We start from the raw sequence: 17418 nt of genomic DNA, 5'->3' as shown, positions 1-17418 counted from the left end.
GACGCGCGACGCGTCGATGAGTCATCAATCTAGTTTTCAACCTTCTGCAGAGATATATGAGCATATGAACATATTTTAGTTGCTTCCGGGAGTCATGCAAAGTATGTTATATGGTCATATATCCTTGACAATGACACACGAGGCCTGCACCCCGGACAAAGCAATAAAGGACGCGTTCATTGTTCTCCGGTGATAGCCGGGCACAGGGGCCATGCATGTCGCGTTGACAAACCGATCAACGCTGCGCGACCGACTTGACCGCTGACCACCATCATCCTCTCGTCACAAAGCAAGTGCTAGCTTGCGTGGCGCAGAGGTCCCCCGCTCCAAAACTCTTGCTCTGATCATGTACCTTCGCTTCGACTGTGATCTAGGCGAATGCACCCATTACGACCTCGAGGACCTCATCGAACATGTGTTCGGTGACGATGTGCTCCCTGCGCCAGCAGAGCGGATCTACGAAACCCTGGAGGAGATCTTGAAGCGAGAGAATGAGGACCCTCCTGATGAAGAGCGCGGACTGGGCACGAAGGCACGCGAGAACGTCGTCTCGGTGCTCGATCGCATTCTCCCCCCATGGCATCAACTTGGCAGTGAGTTGTGTGGCGCATCACATAGGGGACTTGACTGACCCGTATTCCAGTACTCATCTATGGCGATCATTACATGGACGATATCACTAAGAACATGGCTGAGCGGCTGAATGCCTTCACCGATCGGATACTCGAAGCGCTCAAGCTGCTCGGCGTAGACACCGATTCTCTCCCCGTCCGGACATGGACATCCATTCAGTTCGTCCCCGCGAACGAGGAAGACGAGATCGACGAGGAGGACAACAAGTTCTTGTTACCTGACCTTGTACTGCGGGAAGGCAAGAATCCGGTGCAGGAATTCACCTCAGATAAACTTTGGCCTGGCGTTCTGTCCTATGCTTATACCACCACGACCGCCCTCGACATGGAGCAGAACCCACGACCGTCGGACACGAGGGCCTACCTCTCGGACGACGAACTTGCCGAGGCGACCGCCGATGCTGACGACGGCGAGAAATACTCTGACGAAGAGGAAGAAGACACCTGGAACCCGGAAGACGACCTCGATGAAGAAGAGCTCAGGGAGGCCGACGAAGAGTACGATTTCCTCCCCGAGCTGCGCGAACAGACCGAGGATATACCCCCACTGCTCACTGCCCTCGAGGCCGGGCATCTCTTCTTCGAGACCCAGCCCGGGCGGCGGCATGTCATCGGGCTCACCTTCTCCGCGAACGCGATGCGGTTGGTTGTGGTCGACCACGCCGGCGCGGTCACTTCGACGCGCGTGTTCCCCTGCGTCGACCCCGCGGTTTTCGTGCGCATCTTCGTGGGGCTGTTGTTCTGCGACACGACGCACCTGGGCGTGGATAACACGCTGAGTACCAAGATTGACGACCAGATGTATGCGTCGGTCGAGGGGAAGGAGTACCAGGTGCTCGAGACGGTGTTCGCGTCGTCACGTATTAGAGGCGCGGGCACCGTGTGCAGGCGGGTACAGCGCGAGGGCGTTGAGTATGTCATGAAGGACACCTGGGTCGTCGAGGGCGCTGGGAATACCGAGGTTGAGATCATCCGGGAGCTCGACGGCGCGGTGGAGGGCATTCCACGACTAGAAGCGCTGGAGATCGTGCAGGTCGGTGGCAAGCCGGATTCGACGGGGTTCGCGCGCGAGAACGTCACGCCACCCGAGGACGAGAAGTTTGAGGCGCCGCGGGTGCATAATCGTTATGTACTGCACCCCTTCGCGACCAAGCTTGAGGATTTCGAGAATAAGGAGGAGCTGCTGGGGGCGTTCAGTGACAGTATCACTGGTAAGCCACTTACAAAAACGTGAGATAGTATAGGCTGATGAAGTTACTACAGCGCATGAGAAGCTCGTCGACAGAGGCATACTGCACCAAGATGTCTGGATCACCAACATCATGCTGCGTCCGCGTGCGTCCCAAGACCACCTACCACACAAGAAGGAACGCCGGCGTGGACTACTCATCGACCTCGAGAAGGCCTGTCGCATTGGCCCCGATGGCGAGGGCGTGCAGAAAGGCATGCGAACGGTCAGTCTTGTCCCTTTATCCTTTGACCGACAGAATACTAACCCACACTTGCAGGGCACCCCACCCGGCATGTCCATCCGCGTCCTCGCCGACGACAGCGACACGGCCCCCCACGGCCCCGCCGACGACCTCGAGTCCTTCCTCTACTCCTTCCTCGCCATCTGCATCACCTGCACCGGCCCCGCATCCTCCCCCACCATACCCACCGCCTCCACTATCCTCGACACGTGGGACGGCTACAAGCCCTACACCGAGCTCGCGCAAGCGAAGATGGAGCAGATGGGGAGCGAGGTCGCCTTTGAGCGCGTCCTCGATGACTTCACGCCGTATTTTCGCGACCTGAAGCCGTGTGCGAGGAAGTTGAGGGCAGTGGTATTTGGCGAGGGTAAGGTGACGCATGCGGGGATGAGGAGCGTGTTTGAGGAGGCCGCAGAGGAGCTGAGGAGGCGGGCGTCGCCGCGATTCACGAGCCCGAGGTTGTCGTTGGGGAAGACGAGGACGCCGTTTGGGAGCCCGGAGCGGAAGTTCGCGGGTAGCGACGCGGAGGGAGGCTTGCTCTCCGCCTCGAACGCTCCGAAGAGCCCCTTCGGCAGCCCGTCGCGGACGCCGCTGCCGAGCCCCATCAAGGGCATCTTCAGCAGCCCGATGAAGAGCAGCCCGTTCTCCAGCCCAACGAAGAGCTCGCCGTTCCCTGCGCTCACGCCTGGGCCAATGAGCCTGTTCGGTGGCGCGGACAAGCGGAAGCTCGACGACAGCCCTGAGTTGCCGGAGGTTCAGAAACGCCCGCGGCTGGCTGAGAGCATCCCGCCCCTGGTGTTCGAGCCTGCGCCGGAGATGTCGTCCAGGAGGAAGAGGACGGACAGCATGATGGATGATTCGGGGCTGTAGCAGGCTCGACGGCGTTCCGGTCTCATTATGTTCTGGCATCGCATCACGCCCATTGTATCATAGACTCTTTTCTGCTCACGACTACCTGGATGGATATCCTACACTCATGACCAATAAACACCAGAATGCAATACAATACAAACGCTTTTACGGCCCGGATGTGCAGTCCATTCCGATACAGCCATGATCAGGGCTCCCAGTGGCCAGACGCTGATTCTTCGCCGCGTTTCCAAACGCTGAGGTCGTCGACCTGCAAGTCGTGAGCTCACAACACCATACGAGCGCGCAATACGGAATACTGACCGCCGTATCCTGGTGGTCACGTCCTTCGCTACGTCGCTCTTGCAGCGGCACTGCAAACTGCATAGCAGGCAATGATGTCGTCGCGCTCGTGCCCGTCGGCCCGACCCTGGTCCGCGAGGAGGGCATGTCGCTCCAGAATACGACTTCGGTGCCACCCTCAAGTTTGCGATTGCGCGGGTTTCGGGCATTCAAGGTTGTGAGAAGGGTGTTTGAATATCTGGCGTGTGTCGTCAGTGGAGGTGCAACGGCGAACGGCGTGCGACAGGTCCCAAGTAGCAGTCGTAGCCGACATATGCATCGGCCAGCAGAACAGACAAGGCCCCGAGTAGGCGTCTGAATACCTACATCTTCATCAACATCAAGAACCTGCGGACATTTGTCAGTATACAGAATACACTCTCGAGACTCGCCGCACAACCAGCCAACGCAACAGGTAAACGCAACAAAAGTCGACGCACATCATAAAGTGAAACCGTGTCTGCGGCAACGTAGCGCTCAAAATCGCACTGACAGCTGCCGCCACTGTCGTGAGCACCGTGGTCTCCATCGTGAGCGTTATGACGCGCGAGATCATTGGCCGCGTCGGACCCATGGCGAGCTGGCGCTGGGCGCCGAAGAGCTGTGGAAAGAGTGGGTGTCAGCGGGCGAAGTATACGTGAGAAAGGGTCATGTAAGAGAGACGGAGAGACGTACGACGTGTAGGAGCGAGCCACAGACCAGGAGGTCGCAGAAGGCGCTCGTACTTAGCCATGCCTGTGAACGTTCTGTTGACTTACATAAGGGGAGAGAGAGAGAGATGTAGCACTTACAATGTATACATGGTCCAGCGCGCCGTCGACGTCTATCAAGGAGGAGGCCCGGGCGAACTGAATAACCGTGAATTGCGAGCCGTAGATTATCTGAGCCCGAGCGCACCTCAGTGCTGACATATAAGCATATTCCAAGTTGCGCGAGGGAGAACTAGGCCACTTCATTAGCGGGTATATCGTGCCAAAGAAGAACATGCCCGCTCACAAATACGACCGCCCATGGCAGGACATATGTTCTACCCAGACGATGAATCCGCCACGCATAAAATAGATGTACCGAAGAAAAGACTGACAGATCATGAGTGTATGTCAACACAGCCGAAAGACCGACGAACGGCAGCCCGCGATAGGGTTGAGCGCGGCAGATGACCAGGGTATTTCGAGTAACGCCATAGGGTTTCCCCATCCGGACACAAAGGTTTTCCACGCCGAGTAGGTCATCAAGCCCGTCGTGAGAAGCTCGACGACGAAGACCGCGAGGACTGCAAAGTGACGCATGAGCTTCGCGAGCCCAAGGTTCGAATGACAAGAGGACTTGCCATAAGCCTTTAGGACGCGGCTGTCGGTTGGGTATCGTAGGTAGTAGATATCTGTATTATGATCAGCGTGGGTTCAGCGGACGAGTGCACAGGTCGAAGCTTACACGTTTGCACCCCCAGTGCCCCGAGCAGTGCGTAGCTGAACAGATATCCGATTAACTTCCGTGTCGCATTTGAGCGCAATGTCTTTGTCGTGAGCAGGAGCACGCACATCTGGGCCGGTACTATAAGACCTTCGATCAGTACCCACTTCATCCAGACAAGCAAGAAGAACTGAACTCACAGTAACAGGGGATTGAGGGGAGGTCCTGGTGGTAAGTCCCCCATCGGAGGGGCTCCAGAAGCCATGGCGAGGTGCGTGAGGGACGGTCAGAAGGAGGTCGACGCTACAGTCGTGAGTCTATAAGTAGCGATATCATCCACCAGTGACCGAGGGAACCCATGCGAAGCATCAACCTTGGCGGATGGACAATAGATAGCATCAGACGCGTCGATACGACGGAGATGAGTGCGTTCAATGAGAGCGTTCAGTTGTGGAAGGGCTCATCACGCTCGAGGGAGTCCGAGTAGCCTCGGTTTTGATAGCCTTGAGGCGTGGAACAGCCATAGTAGCTGCACGTAGTCCAGCAGTTCATTACCAGTGAGTTAGCCCAGCAAAAGAGGTCGGATAGACGGTAAAATTTGCACATGGAAAGAGCGAAGTACCACGCTAGTACATGTCGACTACCGTCCATCGCTTCGACTTTACTGCGCACACAGTGATGGCGGGAGTTGGACGGATGGAAGACATGATGGTACAGGTGAGAGGGATCGCCGGTCCCCTGCCGCTCGGAGTCGAACAATCACGTGAGCCTGTGACTAATTCCCACGATTGTTTATTCTCCTTGGCTCTTACCACCACCATCTACGTGCATTGTCTCTGCTAACACTGCTTTCAGGCTTCCTCTCAGCTGATGCCTCTCGGACTTACGAAGCAATGGAAGGGCCGGTTTTATTATCCTCTGTCCCTTGCCCTTTTTATGCAGACGTCTCGAAACCCTAGCTGTGGTCTGTCCGACCCGAACGAAACGTAGCTATGTCAGGACGATCGCAAAGGAGCCCTCGCTTGTCTTCAAACCTTCGTTCCTTCCCTCGCATGTAGCCCTGGCCTGCCGAAGGACTTCGACTGAGTCAGCTGATCATGGGCTAGACAGTCCACGCGGGGATACAAAATCGCAAAGCGTGACGACCGGTGCCAGGGCCGCTTGTCGAGGACCTCTACGCCACCGATGCTGGCCCACTAGTCTGGGGATCATCTGCAGCGGCTACGTCAAAGTCAACGCACGGCCCCGCCTACGTATCAGTTCACGGTTCTGCGGACGTACAGTGCCTACTTTGAAGGGCCCATAGGCCAGCCTGCCGGAACGACCGGCTGGACGAGATGAAGTCTACCACACGGTGCGGCTATCATTGACGACAACGCTTGACCCGGTGACCAGCACCTTCGCGGGACATTTGGGGAAGAAACTAACAGGCGAGTCCAAAGACGTAAAGCGAACCATAGTTAATCATTCTCAGCTGCAGACCCAGTGTTCTCTATTGTACATATTACAGTCGTCCAACGATCGTGAAGCCGCAAGCGCGACGTCAATTTTCGGCGTGTAGAGTTCGTTCGACAGCGTGATCACCTCCGCGGTGAATGGCTTTGGCGGGACTGATTGGGGCTGCCGCTGTTGTCTGCGCGCGTCGAGACCTGTAGGCGCCCGTGAGAACCCATGACGCGGAGAGAGCGCGAAGCTAGCACGTACGTGGCTGACCAGCTTCTCATTCAGGTTGTGAAGGTCCGACTCGCTGATGCTCGAGCCCAAGGGCACCGCCTGAATCGGGTCGGGGTATGCTGCAAGTCCAGTCAGTTCTAGCTCTTTCTGCGAAGAAGCATAACTTCGGTACGTACCTGCTGGCGTACACGGCGGAGGTTGGGGCCCATTGTAGGCCTCTCCCATCGCGTCCGACGGGTAGCGCGCCTTGTCGTGGCTCATATGGCCAAGGCTGATGGAGGGTAGTGAAGAGGACGCGCGCGAACGGGAAAACATCGTGTGTGGTGTCTTATAAGAGCGCGTGGTGAAGAATCCCAGAAGTCGTGTGTCGGCGGCGTAAACGAGTACTAAGTAGTTCGCCGGGCACCCTCGTCCTTATATACGTGCGCACGCCCCCGAGCGTCATCATCCCCCGAAGATGCGAGCGGGAGACGCGCCTCAATGCATCGGGTGATTGACGACACGGGCACGCTCTCCACGCCGCTGAAGACCCTCTGTCGCCTCCGTGCCGCACTATGGAATTCGGCCGCACACGTCGGATGAGTCAAACATGGAGAATGGGGTGCGCCTGCCAGTTCTCGAGTGTCCTTTGTCGTGATGGTGCTCGCACGATGACGAGATGTGTCCGTTCGCCTGCTGGAAGCAAGCGCTCTGGGGAGCTATGCTCTCCGGCCGCGACCTTGCCTGTAGTGGCGCGCGCCCCTGGCTGCCTGGTTATCAGGGACTTTGGTGCCAAATTACGGAGGCCCGATGGCAGCCGGTGGGGTAGCAGTCGAAGAAGATTGTGATTTTGTGTTGGCAAGTGTTGGTCTGCTGATTCGACAAATCCCACCTTCAGGACATGGCAGCATGACCAGAGTATCCTCCGAGGAGTGCCAGCTTGTTTATGGGCTGCATATACCTGCGATGTGCAGGATAATAGCAACATTGCGAACGGATTGGCCTCCTGGCCAGGCCTTCTAACGGCGAGAAGACTAAGGATCAGTCAGTGACTACTGACGCATCTGATTCCTCACCGAATCATCTGGTCTTTCGGGGCGTGGGTTCGAATCCCACTCTCGTCACACTTTTTGCCCTCGCTTGCGGCACAAAGCTGTTCATAATCCAGATAGAACCTCTACCCAAAACTTGTGACGTTTAGTCGTCCAGGCTCAAGCCCTTGACTCCGACTCAAGTTCCGACCGAATGTCGTAACAAGCCATGACCCCTGCTAGGCAAGAGGTTGGTATACTATTAGCTGCATTACGGACGCCTGTAAGCTAAACCCTGAATCCAAGCACTGTACCCGTACAAGCTGACCGAAGCACTACACTACGAGGCAAGAGTCTCGCTTGGCCGATGATACACGTACGTGTAAAATTACTGTTCGAGTCGCTTGTAGCCGCAAGATGTAATTAGTTCGTTCGCGTGAAGGTCCGAGGGGTATTAGGGGTCGTCGGGACCATAACAGAGGTCGTCGGGACCGTGACAATATCCAGGAAGTTCGTGAGATGAGTATGCGTGGACGATGAGCGGTATGCGTGAGCAGAGGGGGTGGATTATGAGCGCTTAGCAGTGCCACGAGTCGTCCCTCTCGCTCGGCTGGCCCTCGCTCTGGTACGCGTCCATGCCGAGGCACTCTGCGACGGTGACCAGCTCGTAGCCGGCGGCCTGGAGGACGTCAATGGCGTGGGGGACGACGTCGTACGCAGTGCTCGCTAGACGTCCAATGTCAGTAATCGGGAAACATGCCAGAGGTAATGTCACGCACAGTAAACCTCATGCTGGAGCGCGAGGATGGTGTCGGGATGCTCAGAGGCAATCTGGTCATAGTGGGCCTTGTTGTCGTCCGCAGAGACGCCAACACCGTCACCGCCACTACGACAGATTGCTGAGCAAAAAAACCAAGAAAGAGAGTATCCGTACGCACTCGAAGTCCCAAGTGACAATGCTCTGACCGCGCATGCCGGCGACCTCGCGGACCTGGTCGTTGTACTCGCCGTAGGCTGTAGAGCGGCGTCAGCGGGTAAAGATAACGAGATTATCCGGACGACGCACGCGGGCGCACGAAGGCAGGCTTGACGCCAGCGATCTTCTGGAATGCATCTGTGACAGAACATCAGCGACAGCGGCAGGTTACTCGTCGCAGTTATGCGTACCCTCGACGCGGTACATCTCGTCGTGGACTAGGTGAGATGGTGAGCAAGAAGTCCAAAGAATCTGAGCACCGCCGACATACGCTGATCCCACGAAAGGTCGTTCAGGTGCGGGTGGCTCCAGGTATGGCTTGCGATCTGGTGGCCGGCATCGTGCGCGTACCTGCGGGCGTTGAGCGAGCGCTCGATGAAGCGTATATGCGACCATCACGTACTTGACACGCGCAGCTGGAAAGATCTGTCAGACGACGAGTGCTGATGGATTCAGGCAAGTCACTCACCGTTGGCCTCGTCGTAGATGCAGCCCCAGTTGTTTCCGTCTGCGGGGAGTATTGTCAGGAGTGGTTCGATGTGCGTGCGGTCGGTGTACTCACTGAAGAAGAACGTGCCCTTCGCGCCCTTCTCGAGGAGTTTGCCGGAGATGTCGTAGCTGCAGGTCAATGAGCATCGAGCCCGAGGGTACTGAAGACGCGTGCAACGTACAGATACTCGTACGGACCGTCATCCTAGACGCGTCTGGTCAGTCACGAATGCGTCAGACGCGACGAACGGGACGTACGAAGGTAAGCGCCGCCGTGTTCGCCTTCTTGCACTGCGTAAACACGGACGCCTGAGCCCTCCGCGTCGGCGACGCGACACCGAGCGCAGCAGCAGCAAGCACAACCAAAGTCGAGGCAATCATCTTTACCGATAATGCTTCGCGGATAATACCCAAGTTCAAAAGAGCGGGAGGGTAAGGGAAGGAGGGAACGACACACAGGTAAACGATCGAGTAGTGTCGAGGGAGAAGGAGAACCGGAAAGCTGCTGAGGTCCCTTCACGAGCGCGCGGATGAGGGTCGAGAGCAAGCTTGGGGAAAAGCGTCCCCCCCGGCAAGCGCTTGATATATGCTCTGTATGACGTTCGGCGCGCCACGCGTTCGGAGGACTGGATCTGTCGCGCGTGCTGATGGCCATGGGCGTCGATATGACAAGATGATGATAGAGACGAGATGAAAAGACCTCATGTGGGGGGCGGGAGAAGGGGTTTCACTGCGATCCTTATTCAAAGCGCCAAGGATTGGGATGGGATGGAATAAAGTTCAGCGTCGAATTAGTGTCCGTGAAGTACATTGAGTACGCGTAGAATGTCAATGTCAATGAGTTAATCGTCCGAGCAGAACCGAAGCCAAGCAGGGTAAGGGTGTCGCTGCCTCGGTAAGGAGGAGGTACAAAGCGAAAGCCGAACCACGGAGCGTATCATGATGGGGTGAGGAGATGCGGTCCGGGAGCGGTAAAGAAATTCGAAATACGATAGTCCGTCATGATCAGCTGACTGGTCATGTGCCTGGTTGCACTTGGATCCACAGTTGGCCAAAGGGCCGCTCAGCACTGCCAGGAACCCTGCGGTGGTCGTTAGCTACGGTGCAGCGACAGACAAGTGAATGCTTACATCCTTCTGGCCGCGCTGGCCGACATTCTGGTAGGGCTCCTTGCCGAGGCACTCGGCGAGGGTGACGAGGCGGTAGCCCTTAGCCTGGAGGATGTCGATGGCCTCGGAGAGAACCTCCCAGACAGTGGATGCGTAGACTTCGTGGTTCAAGGCCAGGATGTTGCTCGGACGCTGGTTGGCGATGTCGCGGTAGCGCTGGATGCTGTCGCTAGCGGAGACGCCGACAGAGTCGCCGGAACTGGTAGAGGATTAGCGCGAGAGAATACGCGCGCTGAACGGGTTGACGTACTCGAAGTCCCAGGTCGCGAGACTCTGGCCGCGGGCGCGAGCAACTTCGCGGACGTTGTCGTTGTATTCACCGTAGGCTGCGAGCGAGCGTTAGCTTTGATGTAACGATTACTATCAATAAAAGCGACTTACGAGGACGCATGAAGGCGGGCGTGACGCCGACAATCCGCTGCAGGGCCTCTGAATTGATTCAGAACCTACCGTGCTTCTGCGACAGAAGGTGTGCTCACGTTCGACGCGCCACATCTCATCGTGGACTTGATCCCATGAAAGCTGGTTCAGATGCGGGTGGCTCCAGGTGTGCGAAGCGACTTGATGACCCGACTCGTAAACGTAGCGGATGCGAGCAACTGAGGAAGCGATGAGTACACAGTGTAATTCGGTCGGTGGAGATACGCACTGTTCTCGTCGGAGTAGATGCACTCGTCTGGATGATGGTCAGGCAAGCGCTGGAAGTGAGAAGTATGGCACGCACAGTTGTTCCCGTTGAAGAAGAAGGTGCCCTTGGCGCCCTTCTCGAGGAGCTTGCCGGAGATGTCGTAACTAACATTGGGTTAGGACAGGTGCAAGGCGGGGAAGAATTCCCGAACGAACATGTAATCGTAGGGGCCGTCATCCTGTCGTCGATCATGAGCCTGGGCTTGCAAGAGGAAATAGAATGGTGCTCACAAAAGTCAGAGCAACCGTGTCCGGGACTGAGCAACTGCTGTAAACGTGCGCGCGAGCGCGAGGCTGCAGGTCCGACTCCGGGACCGGAGACGCGACCGCGAGGAAGGCGAGAGCAGAGGAGAGGATGGCCCAGGAGATCATTGTGAATAATGCGGATTAGGACGGGGTAGTAGATTAATCGTGTGTGGGGCAGACAAATTATGTGGGGGTAGGAAGGGGGGCGGGGAAAGAGACCAGGAGGACTCAAGCGAAATACCGAACGATGCTCGCGCCTTTAAAGGGCTGGCGGGCGCCTATAGCGCCCTGGCCGAATTGGCTGTCAAATACCGGCCGCGGCCTCCGGCTCATAGGTCAGAAGGCCCCATATGGTGTACGGCACGTCTGAGACGGAATGCATAGCCGTGCCTCCAGATCTTCCAAGCGCCTAGCGCGTGCCACACAATCCGTTTCGTTCGGCGGCAAATCGTCTAGATTATTCAGTATTTGTAGGCGCGCCTCGGTGCGGGCTTCTGAGACATCCAATCCAGAGCGCGGAGGAGGCCGTTGACGTCGGCGGAAAGGAGAAGAACAACAGCCTCGAGGGCCTGGACATGCGGTATGCTCGTCAACGTTTGAGTCAACGCCGGCTTGGGCTTTGCACGTGTCCCATATTCGCTCATATTCGGGGGCAAATTCAGGGGAACACGAGGCTAGCATCGTTCGATGATGATCCCGCCGAGCATATGGCCATCTTGGACGCGGTGAGCGATGCCCGCAAGCGCCGCTAGTCCGGCCCCCGTCGGAGGTGATGGTGGCGGCGGGCGGGACGGTTGGCCAAAAAGTGTGACGAGAGTGGGATTCGAACCCACGCCCCGAAAGACCAGATGATTCAGTGACTGAATCAGATACGTCAGTAATTACTGACTGATCCTTAGTCTTCTCGCCTTGGGATTGTGGGAGGCTGTGGCAATTCTGAGCGCGGAAGGGTTGATCTCGAAGCGCAAAGGTTGTCGAACCGACCGATGTCCAACGACTTCAGGAAATGACCGTATCTGACAGCAAGTAGCGATGCTTACTTGAGTAGGCATAATACACTCCAATTTCTTCTCAATACCCAAAGGGATACGTCTCCTCCACTCCTGGACCGCTTGACTTTTGCGGCACATCCATCGGCTGAACGGCGTTCGTCGTGTCGAACCAGACATACGCGTCGAACTGCCTTGGAAGCACCGCGAACGAGTAGTGACTCCAGAGCTCTGTCTTGGGTCGATAGATGACCCCAATGAATCGCTCCCTCCTCTTCGCCATGAGCTGGCGTCGCATCGCCGCAGCGCAATCGCCCTCCTCGCCGTTCTCGTCTGTGACAGCCATCCGTCCTCGGAGGTCAACGAAGAAGCGAGGGATCTCCGTCTCGTGGAAGACGCGCTCGTAGCTGTCCTCGCGCGATGGCCTGACACGCATCACCTGCATGGGGTCGTCCCACTCGTCCGCGGCGACGACGGTGCCGGTGTGCGTCCCGAAGCCAATGATACGGACAGCGTCGCCGTAGTGTTCACGGCACAGCTGCCCGATGTTGAGCTCACCCCGCTCCGCGCCCATCTCCGTATACCGTGCGTCGCCGACATGCGAATTATGCGCCCAAACGACCGCCTTCGCGTTCGGGCCCTTTGCCCGGAGTACCGACTGGAGAGTCTCGAAGAAATGCGAGTCGCGCAGATTCCACGATTCCTCGCCGCCGTAGAACATGGTGCGATAGTACTTCTCGGCGTTCGTAACCAAGCGTGCGCACGCTTCCGCATTAAGTACGTCGTCTTCGTCCACCGCACCCGCAAGGCGCTGCTCGAGTAGATCGCGCTGCACTTGCACGACTCCCTTCTCGCACTTGGCGTATCCTGCGCGCATTGAGGCAGCGCCATACTCTGCTGGCTCGTCTGCCCAAGGTGCCAGGCAGCCGTAGCGGGAGCGCGCAATGCGGGCCGCCTCGGGGTCGACGCGCTGCAGATACTCGAGCACGCTTCGCATGGACGCGTTGAGGTTGTAGAGGTCAAGGCCGTAGAAGCCTACACGGTCTTCCTCCTTGATGTTACCATTGTAGGATCGCAGCCATGCGATGAAGCGCGCGACGTCGGCGTTTTGCCACATCCAGGTCGGGAAACGAGTGAAGGGGACCTTCTCCGCCGATGGAGGAGGCTGCGAGGGCCGCTTGTGCTTCACGTAACGATTGATCGTCGAGGCGTCGGGCCTATGCGCGACAGGTCAGGCCACAAGTCGTGAGAAACTCGGAGAAGGCCTACCAATCCGCCTCAACCGCAATGATGTTGAACCCATGATTCTGTATAAGTCGCTGCGTGATTGCTGCGCGAGAGCGATAGAATTCAGACGTTCCATGACTAGCCTCGCCGAGCAGCACGACACGCGCGCCGCTGCACAGGGTGTCGAACTTCGCGCCGAACCGCTCGGGGTCCGTCAGAGGGTCGGGTAGGTCCTGCGCGTTCGCGCAGATGAGGTCAGGAAGAGAGGCGTTGCTTGCAGTAGCAGTAGGCATCTTCTTCAGTGCTTAGGTGATAAGCTTTCGCGGGTGCAGAGAACGTGGGATGTGGTCGGAGTGCTTTTATAGTGCGAGGCCGCGACTTGACTTCATACCAACTTCATCATGACGCGCCGGGCGGGGCGAATCACGAGAACGTGAACCGAAGGCTGCAGAAAGGCAGAGGTCTTGAGCGAAGAGCTCAGTGGATAACCGATGTGCCCAAAATTGCTGTGACTGCTCGATTGCCTTCGTGAAGGTGAACACTGTGGGTTTGACTTGACCAGGAACCTGTAGAGCTCGGATCAGGTTGGTGAAACAGAGCCATCTCAGGGATAACTCGCATCCTTGAAAGATCGGCGAGACCGTCGACGATGCCCCACACTGTGCAGGTCAGCGGGCAGAGCGTCTGCTGCATCTCAAAGAACAAGGCCATGAAAGTCCCACGATCCACTGACCTTCTCGGCATTTGCCGAAACCTCAACCATCATCGATATCGCTGGGACTCTCGCAGTTCAGAGGTGGTTGAGGGGTTTTCTACATTGCCTGGTGGTACATAAATGAACTGTCTGAGCGATCCTTGGTCTGAAGATGATAGCGATAGATGCAAAGCAAACGCGACGTGGGTGGAAAGGTGGGTACACTGTCGACGCCCTCCTGCTCAGGCAACATGGCCGACGAGAAGAGAAGAATAAGGAGATGAAGATATGTGTGTATATGGAGTATGTGAGCGTGCGGGTGGGGAAGCGTATCAAATCGCGCGTGCGATGCGCATGAAAGTCGCGCAACGACGGGGAGGGTGCACGGCGGTTGAGGCACGCGCAGAGAAGTCCAAGAGGGAAAGGGGGAGACGGCGACAACGCAAAGCCCAAGTGTATAAGAATCTAATGAGTACATATGGTGAGTGGAGATCGCACAGAAGACAGGAGGGCGACTGACGATACGATCCCGCGATAGCACGCTGATTATGTGATGGGGGCGGGGTTGAAGGACATGATCTCGTCGTACAGGAGCTCCTTGAGCTGCTCACGACTTATGTCGTCCTTGTGGACTGGAGCATGGGTCAGCAGATGCTACAGGAAGCAAGGGTTGACACTCACGATCGAACTCGAAGAACTCCGGGTCTAGTGGTGGTGCGACGGGCTCGTCTTCTGGGTCGTGGTACGCCTCCAAATATGGGTGCTCGAGGGCCTCCTCAACGGTGATGCGCTTCTTCGGATCAAACGTGAGGGTTCGTGAGAGGAAGTCGACGGCGAGAGGGGTGGCGTTGGGGAAGAGGGTAGCGAAGGAGCGCTTCTTCTTGAAGGGCAGCGCGCGAATGTAATCGCGAGATCTGCGGGTGGAGATGGCGTAGAACTCGTCGAGCGTCGGTGTGCCGAGAACGTCAAGGATGAGCGTGAGCTGGTGGTGGTAGTCGCGACCGGGGAACAGAGGCTTGCCGGACAGCATCTCGGCAAGGATGCAGCCAACAGACCAAATGTCAATAGCCTGACGCGATGTACGTTAACACGCGTTTATATTAGGACATCGCGATACGCGTACCTTCGTGTACTGCTTGAAGGTAAGCATGATTTCTGGCGCGCGGTACCATCGTGTTGCGACGTATTCCGTCATGAAACCCGTCTCCGTGCCAGAGGGCTCGGCGGTCTTGACAGACCGTGCGAGGCCAAAGTCGCAGACCTTGAGGTCGCAGTTGGCATTCAAGAGCAGGTTGGAGGGCTTAAGGTCGCGGTGGATGACGTCGGCGGAATGCAACGCCTTGAGCGCGCGGAGGGTCTGGTACACGAAGTACTGCGCATGGTCGTCGGAGAGGTCCTGCGTGCGGATGACACGGTGCATGTCGGTTTCCATGAGTTCTTGGATGACTGGGAGGGTGTCAGCGAGTGGCGAAGGGCCACGAATGCAGCGCACGCACGGTAGACCTCCTTGAACTGCTCAATTGAGGGCGGCTTGATTATATCGAGGATGGAGATGATCTGCGTGTCCGGTGAGCGCGACCATCTCAAGCATCGCAACGAGCACGCACGTTCTCGCAGACGCCCGCCTCTGACAAGAACTTGAGGAGTTTGAGCTCGCGCAGAGTGCGCAAGCAGAACATTGAGTGGTCGAAGGGCGCGATCTTCTTGATGGCGACCTTGCGACCGCTCGCGCGGTGCACGGCGCTGCAGACAATGCCATAGGCTCCCTCACCGACGACATCGAGTACCTGGTAGTTGGTACCTACAGCGAAGCGCGGGTTGTTGGTCATCGGACAGACGAGATGAGGGTAGGTCGAAAGTTACGAACCAACATTAAATCGAACTTTCCGCGGGGCCGGGGCGGCCGTCGATGCAGCGTGGCCGTGTTTGGCCCTTGCCTGTTGCCTCTGGTCTGACATGGGAAGATGACGATCTGGACTGCGGATTGTCTAGGTTCAGGATGATGGAGGGAGACGAAAAGATGAGCGCGGGTCGAGAACTCAGAGCACGCCGTGCCGCAAACACGAGGAGGAACAATAGCGCGGCCTTTTTATCCGCGCGCTGCCCGCCTTCTTATAGTCTCCGGCACGCCCTTTGGCGGTTCCCACAGAGACAGGCCCTCCATCACAATCTACATCTTCGTCCAGGCAGAATGAATTCCGGTGCCAGTCCTGGTTTCCTCCCAGAACCTATCCCCTCCCTTGGGTCGGCGCGATGGATCACATCTCTTGTCCACGTTCGCTGCCGTCCACACCCGCAGGGCCGCAATTGGGCGGTCTCTCACGCGAAGCGCATGGCGGGCCTTCATCGCCATGGCGATGGGCGACGGTAACCTTGGCAGCGGAGCTTTGAGTCCGCTCGCACCTGCCTGATCAGGTCGCCTGTTCCATACAGGTCCTTCCGCTTGTGAGCCCCTCGACGCGGCGGCCGGCGCGCTCAAAACAAAGTCCGTGCCCGCCTCCTCGCCAGCAAACGGGAAGAGAACGAGCTGTGCAGGCAGATCCTTGCCACAATTGTTCGCAAGCGTCTTCAACAATGAGTGATTGTACGATTGCAATGCCGCTACCCCGACGGACGAATTCCATCAGCTTAGGCGACACTCTCCGTGGCGACAGTGTCCTCATCTCTATCAGACGATACCGATCTGACTGTGCGCTATGACGGATGGCCAGCAGCTCGCGCACTGACCGGCTCAGCGCCGCTCACGATAAAGCGCGATCCATGTCCTTGGTTGATGTTTCGCACGTCCATGAAGACCCGGAGTACCCTCGGTGTCGTGATCGCCGACGATGAGTTCATGAGCTGATTGAAAGCGCACGACGACGATAAGGCTGATCAGCAGTTGACCTCGACGAAGGAGATGGTCGTTGCTATGCCGGGGATATTCGTACGTCCCCAATCTAACATGTAAGTTTGCGACGTTCCCTCTAGACGACTCGCAGCAGAAGTCGCTACCTTTATTAGGGAATATCGCCTCATGTCCCCGACGAGAGATGGGTAGAGAGGAACCAGCGGGAGAACAGCGGGAATATATCGAGTCAAAAACCTCGACATCAATGCCGATCCCATTGGTAGCACGTGTAGCGTTGCCGTAGAGTCCATGTAGCGACGGGGCTATTGTCTTCAATTGAGCGGGGCCAAGGTGGGGGATCTGAACGACTGCCGAGTGGCCGGATGAGCCCCATGACGGAGATGGGAGAGACATGGAGACCACGGTGTGAGGGGAAGTCGCTGTAGCAACGCGCCATAGAGAGGTTTATGCGCCCTGAAAAAAAGTATGCGGTCAGGCGCGTGGGCGACATAATTGAGAAAGCTGTGAGAGGCAGCGTGGTGACGCAAGCGTGCGTCCTGAATGCGGACAGGCGGAGATGCAAGAGATAGTGATGATCAGTTCTCTGCGCAGAGTTACTCGGATGAAGAAATGTCTGGGAAAACAGTCTTCTTCATGCAGGTCTTTCAAGCCTCATAGCAAGAGAACATATGGAGGAGTGTTCGTGACTTGTCTGAGCC

The 17418-nt window shown here is 57.2% G+C and overlaps 8 protein-coding genes across 8 annotated transcripts; 1 reads left to right on the top strand and 7 right to left on the bottom strand.

The window, feature by feature from the left end:
* Positions 1-346: 346 nt before the first annotated feature.
* Positions 347-2974, top strand: SCHCODRAFT_02672365 (uncharacterized protein; the record flags this gene model as incomplete). The annotated part of the gene is made up of 4 exons (XM_003027805.2): positions 347-593; positions 644-1843; positions 1896-2086; positions 2141-2974. 4 exons carry the CDS (start codon positions 347-349, stop codon positions 2972-2974), a joined length of 2472 nt encoding a protein of 823 aa, XP_003027851.1.
* Positions 2975-3161: 187 nt separating this feature from the next.
* On the bottom strand, positions 3162-4973 carry SCHCODRAFT_01105508 (uncharacterized protein; the record flags this gene model as incomplete). The annotated part of the gene is made up of 9 exons (XM_003027550.2): positions 3162-3224; positions 3278-3494; positions 3623-3643; positions 3736-3896; positions 3971-4030; positions 4087-4237; positions 4380-4676; positions 4730-4849; positions 4909-4973. The coding sequence occupies 9 exons, from the start codon at positions 4971-4973 to the stop codon at positions 3162-3164; spliced, it is 1155 nt and encodes a 384-aa protein (XP_003027596.1).
* A 909-nt stretch (positions 4974-5882) lies between these two features.
* SCHCODRAFT_01183445 (uncharacterized protein) lies at positions 5883-6755 on the bottom strand (the record flags this gene model as incomplete). Its single annotated transcript, XM_003027549.2, has 5 exons — positions 6559-6755; positions 6413-6501; positions 6137-6200; positions 5990-6036; positions 5883-5909 (listed from the first exon to the last, which is right to left on the bottom strand). The coding sequence occupies exons 1-5, from the start codon at positions 6695-6697 to the stop codon at positions 5883-5885; spliced, it is 366 nt and encodes a 121-aa protein (XP_003027595.1). The 5' UTR covers positions 6698-6755.
* Positions 6756-7609: 854 nt separating this feature from the next.
* On the bottom strand, positions 7610-9412 carry SCHCODRAFT_02641022 (carbohydrate esterase family 4 protein). Its single transcript, XM_003027548.2, has 11 exons — positions 9116-9412; positions 9040-9062; positions 8931-8986; positions 8838-8876; positions 8772-8784; positions 8640-8719; positions 8560-8586; positions 8459-8506; positions 8331-8406; positions 8172-8278; positions 7610-8118 (listed from the first exon to the last, which is right to left on the bottom strand). Exons 1-11 carry the CDS (start codon positions 9236-9238, stop codon positions 7970-7972), a joined length of 741 nt encoding a protein of 246 aa, XP_003027594.1. The 5' UTR covers positions 9239-9412; the 3' UTR covers positions 7610-7969.
* A 167-nt stretch (positions 9413-9579) lies between these two features.
* On the bottom strand, positions 9580-11173 carry SCHCODRAFT_02641020 (carbohydrate esterase family 4 protein). The gene is made up of 9 exons (XM_003027547.2): positions 10945-11173; positions 10870-10892; positions 10751-10818; positions 10676-10702; positions 10506-10625; positions 10408-10455; positions 10277-10352; positions 9988-10225; positions 9580-9938 (listed from the first exon to the last, which is right to left on the bottom strand). Exons 1-9 carry the CDS (start codon positions 11083-11085, stop codon positions 9921-9923), a joined length of 759 nt encoding a protein of 252 aa, XP_003027593.1. The 5' UTR covers positions 11086-11173; the 3' UTR covers positions 9580-9920.
* Positions 11174-11861: 688 nt separating this feature from the next.
* Positions 11862-13841, bottom strand: SCHCODRAFT_02590987 (uncharacterized protein). The gene is made up of 3 exons (XM_003027546.2): positions 13795-13841; positions 13218-13741; positions 11862-13165 (listed from the first exon to the last, which is right to left on the bottom strand). Exons 2-3 carry the CDS (start codon positions 13466-13468, stop codon positions 12031-12033), a joined length of 1386 nt encoding a protein of 461 aa, XP_003027592.1. The 5' UTR covers positions 13469-13741; positions 13795-13841; the 3' UTR covers positions 11862-12030.
* A 129-nt stretch (positions 13842-13970) lies between these two features.
* On the bottom strand, positions 13971-14468 carry SCHCODRAFT_02641013 (uncharacterized protein). The gene has a single exon (XM_050346184.1). It carries the CDS (start codon positions 14345-14347, stop codon positions 13988-13990), a length of 360 nt encoding a protein of 119 aa, XP_050197989.1. The 5' UTR covers positions 14348-14468; the 3' UTR covers positions 13971-13987.
* SCHCODRAFT_02641010 (Pkinase-domain-containing protein) lies at positions 14267-15942 on the bottom strand. The gene is made up of 6 exons (XM_050346183.1): positions 15737-15942; positions 15477-15670; positions 15366-15426; positions 14993-15315; positions 14551-14938; positions 14267-14501 (listed from the first exon to the last, which is right to left on the bottom strand). Exons 1-6 carry the CDS (start codon positions 15825-15827, stop codon positions 14416-14418), a joined length of 1143 nt encoding a protein of 380 aa, XP_050197988.1. The 5' UTR covers positions 15828-15942; the 3' UTR covers positions 14267-14415.
* Positions 15943-17418: the final 1476 nt, after the last annotated feature.

This window comes from Schizophyllum commune (assembly GCF_000143185.2).
Source record: "Schizophyllum commune H4-8 unplaced genomic scaffold SCHCOscaffold_12, whole genome shotgun sequence".
NCBI classification, from domain to species: domain Eukaryota; kingdom Fungi; phylum Basidiomycota; class Agaricomycetes; order Agaricales; family Schizophyllaceae; genus Schizophyllum; species Schizophyllum commune.
This window is presented reverse-complemented; position numbering and strand designations above follow the sequence as displayed.